The sequence below is a fragment of the Vanellus vanellus genome (assembly GCF_965231255.1).
Source record: "Vanellus vanellus genome assembly, chromosome: 19".
Taxonomy (NCBI): domain Eukaryota; kingdom Metazoa; phylum Chordata; class Aves; order Charadriiformes; family Charadriidae; genus Vanellus; species Vanellus vanellus.
In genome coordinates, this window is record NC_138924.1 from 1158251 (window position 1) to 1168058 (window position 9808).

The 9808-nt window shown below is 66.1% G+C and overlaps 1 protein-coding gene across 1 annotated transcript; it reads left to right on the forward strand.

Annotated features, from left to right (window-relative positions):
- Positions 1 to 944: 944 nt before the first annotated feature.
- SEPTIN4 (septin 4) lies at positions 945 to 9325 on the forward strand (the record flags this gene model as incomplete). Its single annotated transcript, XM_082493139.1, has 12 exons — positions 945 to 980; positions 2865 to 3164; positions 3414 to 3507; positions 3634 to 3720; positions 4601 to 4724; positions 4922 to 5056; positions 5145 to 5262; positions 5622 to 5723; positions 6070 to 6166; positions 6314 to 6476; positions 8847 to 8946; positions 9266 to 9325. 12 exons carry the CDS (start codon positions 945 to 947, stop codon positions 9323 to 9325), a joined length of 1416 nt encoding a protein of 471 aa, XP_082349265.1.
- Between the last annotated feature and the right edge of the window lie 483 nt (positions 9326 to 9808).

Below are 9808 nucleotides of genomic sequence, written 5' to 3' on the forward strand. Positions count from 1 at the left end.
AGCATGCAGACCCCTCTCTGCGTCCGCAGACTCATGGTTTGTTATGCCTGTCCTGGTCCCAGCCGACGCTTCGGGGCTTTTTCGCACTTTCCTGGTGAACGTGGCCCTTCCGCGGCCGAGCGACCCCGGCTTCGCGCCTGAGCTGCTCTGATGCATCTTGACATGCATCAAGGTGAATCACCGTCCCTGGTGACCCCGACAGTGACAGCTCAGGTGCCCTCGCTGCCGCCCATGGCTCCTCCTGGGGCGGTGTTAACCCTTCGCCTCCCCAAGGATGAGCCGGGGAAGCTGAGGCAGGACCGCTGGAGCTTCTGCCAGGGATCCCTGTGGTGGGCATCATCCCTGCTTCTCCCTGCCCGGGGTTGGGTCCTTCCCAGCCAGAGCCATCAGGCCCAGCAGGAGCAGCACCGTGGAGCCGTGCGGGGAAGCTTTCATTGTCGGGAGCAAAAGTGTTGAGTTTTCAAACAGTCTTTCATGGAAAACTGGGTTTCTCCCCTCAAAGAGGTTGGGGTGCCCTGCTAGGGTGGCTGTGAGGCACTCCAGGGTGGGGAGCTGGAGAGGATCTGGAGTGTCCCGGGACGGAGGAGGTCTTTGTCCTGGGATGGAGGTGTTTGCCAGGGCTGAAGCTGTGTGCTCAGCCCAGGGGGGCTGGTGGTGGTGGTGGTCATGCAGCCCCCCAGGACCTGCCTTGTCACCTCTTTGGCCAACAGTGCTTTGCTGGTCCTTCCCATCTCAACAACCGGGCAGGAGCTGGGCTTGGCTCTCCCCTCCTGTCCCTGTCCCCCAGCACCCGTGGGGGCCGTGCCTGGCTGCCGGGTGCTGTGGGCACCCCGGCCGTGGTGCCTGCCCAGGGTGGAGTTATGCTAATGCTGCTCCCCATCGCTCAGCGCAGCCGGTGCCACTCTCAGCATCCTCTCCCGGCCACCGGTGACACCGGCTCTGCCATGGCCACCTGCCCCGAGCTGCAGCCTGGGCAAGAGGTACGGGGGCAGCGTCCCTCCCCGGCAGGGCGAGAGGAGGGGACAGATGGGGATGGGGGACCCGGAGCTCCCATGTGCTGCAGGGAGGTGCCACAGCTGATGGCCCTGGGACAGACCTGTTGGGGGACGCGCTTGCTGCGGCACCCCCGAGGATGCGGTGCAAACCCGCCCTGTGCCGCAGCATCACAGAAGCCATCGGCTTCTCTGGGGTGGGGGACATGAGGGGGACCCCCGAGGGGATGGAGCCCCGTGGGATGGAGCGGCAGCAGGGCTGGGAGCACTTGGAGGTGGTGGCATCGTCTCCCATCCCCGTGCAGCCCCCGGCTGGGCTGTGCCATGGTGGGGGTTGGTGCTGAGCCCCCCCAGGTCAAGGTCGGTGAGGAAGAGGATGCTGCGGTCGCACAGACCTGCTGAATGCTATCGACCCGCTGGGGGAGAGGGGAGTGTGGGGTCCCTGCGGTCCCTGCCATGGGGGTACCTGCTGCCCCCCTAACCTGGCATGGTGGCCCCCCCATGCTGGTGGCTGCAGGGGTACCGGGGAGCGGGGGGCAGGCGTGCGAGCGCTCAGCCCCGCCAGCGCTGTGACCTTGTTTCCAGCCCGCTAATTCGGTGCATCTCGCCTTGCCACCGGCACGGCTGCCCTCCCCGCCGATGGAGCGGGGACACGGGATGGAGGAGGACACGTGTCCCCATGGAGGGCTCTCTCCTCGAGGACCCCCACCCGGAGGGGGGGCACTGACCCCCAGGTGTGAGCCTGCAGGGTTGGGGGCTCCCCCTGAACCCCGTGTACCCCCCACTTGGGGGTCTCCTTGCTCATGGGGCTGGGGTGTCCTGGCAGTTGCCGTGGTGGGGTGTGGGGGACATGGGTGGCAGAAGGGTTTGGTCCGGCGGGAGCCGCTGCCGGACATGCCCTTGGGAACAGGACTCCTCCCGCCAGCACTTGTAAACAGGATGTGGAGCCGTCCCAGCCCCGACGTCCCCATCCCTCATCCCAGTCCCCATGTCCCCGTCCCTCGTCCCAGTCCCGCTACCCCACGGGGTCACTGCCTTGGGGGCTGTTGTGCCTGCCCCCCCCCCCGCACCCCCCAGCCCCTACCTGGGGCTGCTGCCTGCACCGTCCCTGGGACAGGCAGAGCCATGGCAAGAGGGTGTCGGGGTCCCGGTGCGTGAGAGGACACGGCCCGAGCGTGGCCATGGGGTTTGTAACCCCTTTGCCCGACAGGTTGTGTTGCCCCGAGCCCTTTGCGCGTGGGGTTGGTGACGGCTGTGGGTCCGTCCCCTGCCCTGGCTGTCCCCTGGGGCTCTAGGGATGGGAACCCCTTGTGCCATCACCCATGCTGAGACCCTGCCAGTGGGCAGGCGGGGGGGCACAGCCAGACCCCCGACCACCGTCTGCCTCCCCCCGAGTCTGTCCCCCCCCCCCTTGCCAGCTCCTCCACCACTGCGGTTCATCTCTTCTTGGTGTCTCTCCCTCCTCCCCGGTGCCCCCTCCCCGTCCTCCCAGCAGGCCATGGGGTGTGTGGGGGTCCTGGCTCCCCCCGAAGACCCCGAGGAGCGGCGGGGTGCCCAGGGGGAAGGTCCCCATCCCTGTTCCCTGGAGTGCCAGGAGCCGGCTGCCATCCCCGCACCACAAGCTGTGAGCGCCCGGGGTGCATGGGACCGTAGCTGTCCCCACTGCCATCCCCATGGCTGTCCCCAGGGCTGTCCCCAGGGTGGTGGCCGGTCCCCTGGGGTGGCCGTGTCCCCCCTCTCCTCCCATCCCTGCCACCCTTGGGGTGCATGTGTCTGGCTGTTGTGGCTTGGGGGCTGGTGATGCCGAGTCGGGTGATGCCACCTCGGGCTGGCACCGCCACCATTGGTTTCACCTCCTCCCTTGGTCCCCAGATAAAGCGTTTCCTGAAGGAGGACTCAGAGGAGGCTGAGCTGACCCAGATCCTGCGGGATTGCTCACCGGCCGACAGCCCCAGGAAGGTGGAGCCCCCGGAGAGCCGGCGGGAGCCCGGCCACCCCCTCTGCGGCGTGGGCAGGGTTCCCCCTGATGAATCCGCCGACGAGAGGGACGCCAGGATCTTCTCCCGGTCTCGGCCCTTGGATTTTCAGCAGCATATCGCCGCCCCCCCACCCCCCAGCCCCAACCGCCCGCGGAGCCCTTGGGGGCAGCTGGACCCCTACGACTCCTCTGAGGTGCGGGATGCGTCCGCGGGGAGGGGACACGGGACAAGGAGCTGCAGGAGTCACCGTGGAGGACGTTCCCACCCTCTGAGCCCTTGGGGTTTGGGCAGGCACGGCCGCGTCCTGCAGCGCTCTGACCCTGTAGGACCACTTGGGGGGGGGGCGGTGGGGGTGCATGCCAAAGGGGTGGACTGCCAGGATGGATGGTGTTTGGGGGGTGGGATGGTGGCGTTCCCCGTCCCACCTCCCCTCTGCCTGCAGGATGACAAGGAGTACGTGGGTTTCGCCACACTGCCCAACCAGGTCCATCGGAAGTCGGTGAAGAAGGGCTTTGACTTCACCCTCATGGTGGCAGGTACGGAGAAGGGGGGGCCAGCCTGGCACGGGGGATGCTGACCCCACTCTGGATTCCAAAAGTCATGGAGTGGGGGGGGTGGTGGTGTACTGGCTACTCCCCCTCACCCTTGTCCCCCTGTCCCAGGGGAATCCGGGCTGGGCAAGTCCACCCTGGTCAACAGCCTCTTCTTGACGGACATGTACAGAGACCGCAAGCTGCTGAACGCCGAAGGTGAGGGGGGGACAGTCCCAGCGGTGGGGTGTCCTGGGTGTCCCGGGGGGTGTGGAAGAGCTCCTGGGGGGGCTGCAGCCCCTCTCCCTACCCAGTGGGGCTCCTCTGAGTCTCCGAAGCCACACGCGGCGTGTTGCCAGCTGCTTGACAGCACTGGGGGCTGCTCCAAGGCAGCCGGGGACCCCCCCCTGCCCGGCACGGGGACCCCCCGCAGGGGCTTTGTCCCCGCTGGGAAAACAAGCCCCAGCTCGTTGGGAATCGGCCGGAGGCGCAGCAAATCCGAGAGGCTGTGGACGGTCGGGGTCCAGGGCACAGTGCTGGCTCAGCCGCAGCCAGTTTTTGAATGAAAATTGCCCAAACTCGCCCAAATCCTCGGGGGTTCGAGGCAGTTGTTTGATTTGTTTTGAAGCGGCCATTTGATTTGTTTCCGTTGCTCGGAGCAAAAGGCAAAACTTGTGTGGCCACCTGCACGCGAGGGCAATGGGAGCATCCTCGGGGATGCGGGTACGTGGCGGGATCCTGGGGGTAAAGGGGCACGCACAGTCCCAGAGCCGTGGGGTCACATGGGCGGGGGGCACAGAAAGCCACAAATGCTCCCGTGGTGATGCGTGGCCCCAGCAGGAGCCGGGCTGTCACAGGGTGGCGGTGGCACAGCCACCAATGGAGGGGTGCACATCCATGTTGGGATGTGGGAGGTTGTGGCACAGAGCATCCTGTCTTGGTGCTGGACCCTGGTGCTCATGGGGGCTGATCCTGCAAAGCCACCCCACCCCTCCAGGATTGAGGGTGACACCCGGGGGCTGCAGCATCTCCCCGTGTCACCCCCATTGTCCCTCACCCGGGGTGTCCCCCGCCGTCTTCCTGTCTCCTGCCGCTGCAGAGCGCATCACGCAGACGGTGGAGATCACCAAGCACGTGGTGGACATTGAGGAGAAGGGTGTCAAGTTGCGCCTGACCATCGTGGACACGCCGGGCTTCGGTGATGCTGTCAACAACACTGAGTGGTGCGTCCCATGGCATGGGGGGGGGGTGTCTCCCTGGGGCCGGGCAGTGCCACTGTGGGTACCAGCGGCTCCAAGGGTGGGATGTCCATGGCTCCTCGGGGTGGGATGCTGAGCCATGGGAGGTGTTGAGCTGGGGATCCAGGGAGAGCCTGGGGGTCCTGCAGGGGACTCCAATGGTCACCTCCCTGTCCCCGCAGCTGGAAGCCGGTGGCCGACTACATCGACCAGCAGTTCGAGCAGTATTTCCGTGACGAAAGCGGCCTCAACCGGAAAAACATCCAGGACAACCGCGTCCACTGCTGCATCTACTTCATCTCGCCCTTTGGCCACGGGTACGGGCAGCCTCCGCCTGTGCTGCCGGGATGGGGGTTCCTGGGGACAGGGCTTGGTGGGATGGTGCTCACCGGGCTCCCCCCGCAGGCTCCGGCCCCTGGATGTGGAATTCATGAGAGCATTGCATCAGCGGGTGAACATTGTGCCTGTGCTGGCCAAGGCTGACACCCTGACCCCCGTTGAGGTGGAGCGCATGAAGAACAAGGTAAGGGGAGGTTGGCCCAGCCTGGAGCCATCCCAGCAGGTCCCTGGGGATGGGGACGTCCTGCGGGCTGGGGTCCCCGCTCAGCTGGGGGTTCTCTCCATCACCTGCCCAAACTTTGCCATCAGAGCATCCTCTATGCTTGGCAGCGCTGTAGAAAACCATGTTGCCCACATGGCCACCAAGGACACATCTTCCCTAGTGGTCAGTTGGGGGGCTGGAAGGGTTTGGGGGGTGTGTGTCCATGACACCTAGTCTGGAGGAGACACGCTTTTGTGGGTCCTTGGGGGACACCGGTCCTGTGTGGCTCTTCCCACCCCCTTTCCAAGAGTTCTGCCCTCAGCGGGGCTGTCTGCCTCCAGATCCGGGAGGAGATTGACCACTACGGCATCCGCATCTACCAGTTCCCCGAGTGCGACTCGGATGAGGATGAGGAGTTCAAGCTACAGGACCAGGCACTGAAGGTGGGTCTGGCTCCTCCGGCTCCATCCTTGGGGGAGCAGAGCCCCATGGCTGAGAGGGCACATCATCTTGGGGTACCCTTAGGACTCTCTGGGGCCACGCAAGCCCTCCAGCAGCCCTAGCATGGGGGGGTTGGTACATATTGCGCTACCCAGATGTGTCACCAGGACTCCACAGGTGGAGAAACCCATGCTGTGACTGCCGCCGTCCCACCTGGGGCTCTCTGTAGCTGGGTTCTGGGATATCTTGGCAAACGGGTGCTGGATACGTCCCAGGAGATGTATGTGGAGGGATGTGGGCCATGGCGGACAGGACCGAGTCCTGCTGACCCCCACCATCCTCTTGCAGGAGAGCATCCCCTTCGCCGTCATCGGCAGCAACACAGTTGTGGAGGCCAAAGGCCGGCGCGTCCGCGGGCGCCTCTACCCCTGGGGCATCGTGGAAGGTAACGCTGAGGCATGTCCCTGGTGTCCCACCAACCCTGGGGGGGACAGGGACATCGTGTGCCCCGTCTCCATGCTGCTCATCCTATGGGGACTCAGAGGGATGTGGGGGGCTGGCGGTGGCCCCCTGACCTCGGTCTCCCCCGCAGTGGAGAACCCGTCCCACTGTGACTTCGTGAAGCTGCGGACGATGCTGGTGAGGACCCACATGCAGGACCTCAAGGACGTGACGCGGGAAACCCACTACGAGAACTACCGCACGCAGTGCATCCAGAGCATGACCCGCATGGTGGTGAAGGAGAGGAACCGCAAGTACGGGGCCGGGAGCGGGGTGCCAGGCTGGGGGGTGTGTGTGGGGGGAGTCTCCTCTCTTTGGGGTGACCCCAGCCCATTGCGAGTGGTGATCTCGGAGGATTTTGAGGGGGGGGAGGGGGTTGGGGTTGCATGCAGGTCCGTACTGGGCAGCGTGGTGGGTTGGGTAAGGAAGATTTGGCGGTGTGGTGGGGGACCCTCCCTGTGCCATTGGGTTGGGGCTGGCTGAGTGGGGGGGGTGCTCCGGCAGAGAGGGGGGACCCTGTGTCCCCCCAAGGCTGGGGGGGGGGGGGAAGTGCACTGGCAGTGGTGGGGGGACTTTGTGCCCCCCTAGGGCTGGGGCTGGCTTGGGGGGGGGGGGGGGGGGGAGGATGCTCCAGCATCGAGGGGGATCCTGCATCCCCTCTGGGCTGGGTGTGTTTTGGGGGATGCTTCGGCAATGAGGGGGACTCTGCATCCCCCTGGGGCCGGCTGGGGGGGGGAGGATGCTCCAGCATTGAGGGGGACCCTGTGTCCCCACAGGCTCCGGGGCCATAGCGGGAGCCAAGCAAACAGCCCGTGCTGGGACTCTGTTGCCGGTACCACCCGGATTCATGGCACTCACATCCCCTTTAACCCTCCCCAAAGATGCTGGGGGGAGCCCCCCACAGCAGGGTCCCTGATGGGACCCCCCCCAGCCTGGGGGCTGGAGTGGTGCAGGACTGAGCAGAGGTTCTGGGGGGCCAAAGCAGCAGTGCTGGGGGGTAGGGGGGGGGGGGGGGGGCTGGTGGTGGCTATAGGCGCCTCTAAGCTGGTCTCTCCATACGTGCCGCCGGAGAAGGCGGCATCCCTCCGCGCTGAGGCTGTGCTGTGCCGACTGCTCCACCGACTGAGCCAGGATCTGGCTGGGGCCGTGCTTGGCTGCCGCCGTCCTCCTCCCCCTGCCCATCCCCCTGACCCCTATATAAAGTACTTGCTGGTATCCAACCCTGTCTCGGTCCTTCTGTGCCCATGCAAGGGCCAGGCAGCCGCTCTCGAGGAGAGCTGGCCCCGTGGCCACCCACCCGTTGCCCACACAAGTTGCCCCTGGGGTGCCAGCACCGCTGGTGGTGCCGCCGTGTGCTGGTGGCATCCCCCCGCCTCTCCCAGGCAAGGTGGGGTTGGGAGGGGGACAGGTGCCACCGGTTGGTGGCACCCAGCTTTTCCCAAGCCCGAGGGAAGGGCTGCAGGGTGGGCACCCCCATCATACTGCCCTCCCGGCGGGATGCGATTTTTGGGGTGCAGGAGGCAGCGGTAGACAGTCTTTCCCGGGCTAGTGAAGCTGCTTGCCCCGTGGCCGGTGCCCGGCTCGAGCCTTGTCTTACTGCCAGGGATGGAAGGAGCTTGATGTGCCCCCCCCCCCCGGGTCCCCCCCTCCCCGCGGCGAGGAGCCGTGACAACCGGCAGCGACTTCCAAAGCAGCTCGAAACACGGCCAAAACCTCTTCCTAGCCATGGCACGCTGGCACAGCACCCCCCCCGGCACAAGGGGGGCCATCCTGCCCCCCGTGCAGCATCCACCGTGTCCGTCACCCCTTTACATGGGAAGGGCTGCACTGGTGGTGGCACATTGCGGTGGCACACGGCGGCACGCGTGACCCCCGCCAGCCACTGTGGTGGTGTCCCAGCCGTGTCGTCACCTGCTGGGGTAGCACGTGGCAGCCACGGGGACCCTGATGGGAGAGCTGGTCCCTCCCCATTGCCGTTGGCGTGGGAGAAGCCATTGATTCGGCCGGCTGCGGTCCTGCGTGGTGGGGTGGCCTCGGGGGGAGGGGGGGGGGGGGGCAGCTCTTTCCAGTTTGAACGGGAGCTGATGCTGAGGAGAAGGGGTACGGAGCATCCCTGGGGCTGGCTGGCAGCGGGGTGCCCGGGGAGCCCATCCTGCAGCGGGGCTGGGGCTGTGAGAGAGAAGGGAGATGCTGAGTTTAAGATGTTTGAAAGCAGCGGAGAAAATACCGGGCTCGGGGGGACGCAGCTCGGAGCACCCAGCGGGATGCTTCCCAAAATGCGGAGGGCGTGAAGAAAGCCAGGCAGGAGCTCTGTGCCCCTGGGGGGGGTCCCCAGCACCCTTTGCTGTGGTGGTACCTCTTTGGGTCCCCCCCAAACTGGTGCATGGCAGGTTGGGGGGGAGGGGGGGGAAGTTTTGGGGGGATGCTTGGAGCTGCTCATATGCCCCCTGCCTGCAAAAAGGCCCGGGGCGATGCTGACTGGTCTGTGCTGGTGGGCTCTGGGTGCCTGCAAGGTTTGGGGTCTCTGGGGCTGCAGCACCCATGGGGGACTGTCCCCTGTGGTGGGGGGTGGGGGGGCACGCCAGGGCTGTGGCAGCATCCTCACCTCCTCTCTCTGCCCGCAGCAAGCTGACACGGGAGAGCGGGACGGATTTCCCCATCCCTGTTATCCCCCCGGTACCGGATGCGGAGACGGAGAAGCTCATCCGGGAGAAGGATGAAGAGGTGAGTGGGGGGCTGAAGCCTCCCTCCCCCCCAGTCATCGCCCCATACCATGTCCCCAGCCCCAGCGCTGGCACAACCACGAGGGACCACCCTTCCTCCACCGTCCCAGAGGCTGCTGCTGCTCAGGGCAGGGTGAGGAGGTGCTGGAGGGGCATCAGAGGGTGTCATCGTGTGTCTTCCCCCCCCCCCCTCCCCCCCTCCCAGCCCACAGGGCTTGGTGGGATGCTTGACCCAAATACGTTTGCGAGGGAGCTGGTGTGGCTGGGGGGGGTGCCAGCCCCCCTTCCCCCGCCGTGATCCCTGCTCTGTTCGGTTCCAGCTGCGGCGGATGCAGGAGATGCTCCAGAAGATCCAGAAGCAGATGAAGGACTCGCACTAGCCCCCTCCTTCTCCTCTTCCTGCCCTCCCCCAGATCAGAAATGTTTACATCACGCTCCATCCCCCCCCCCCGGCCCCGCTGCGAGACTCGGTACCAACACCGCACCCGCCACCTTAAGCTGCTGTGGTATCGCCTTATCCAACCGGCCAGCGCCTGTCCCGCGGGGACAGCGAGGGGACAGGGCACCCACCCTGGGGTCCCCTGCACCCTGTCCTGGCTGGATGCCTCCCCAGCCCCCCCTCCTCCCCCAAGGCTGGGGACAGCTTTGTCCCCCGAGCTTCGGCTTTCCCTGTTTCCCCTGTAGCTCTGGGGAGAGCCACCGGCCAGCTCCCGGCATCGTGTCCCTTGTCCCTGTGTCACCTCAGGCTGCCTACTTATGGCCGTTATGCTCAGCTTGGCACTGGCTTAAGGGAAGAGGAAAGGGGGGGACTGGGTCTGAGCCCCCCCCCCCCAAGCCCCTAGCTGCCCCGCTGCGGGGGACAG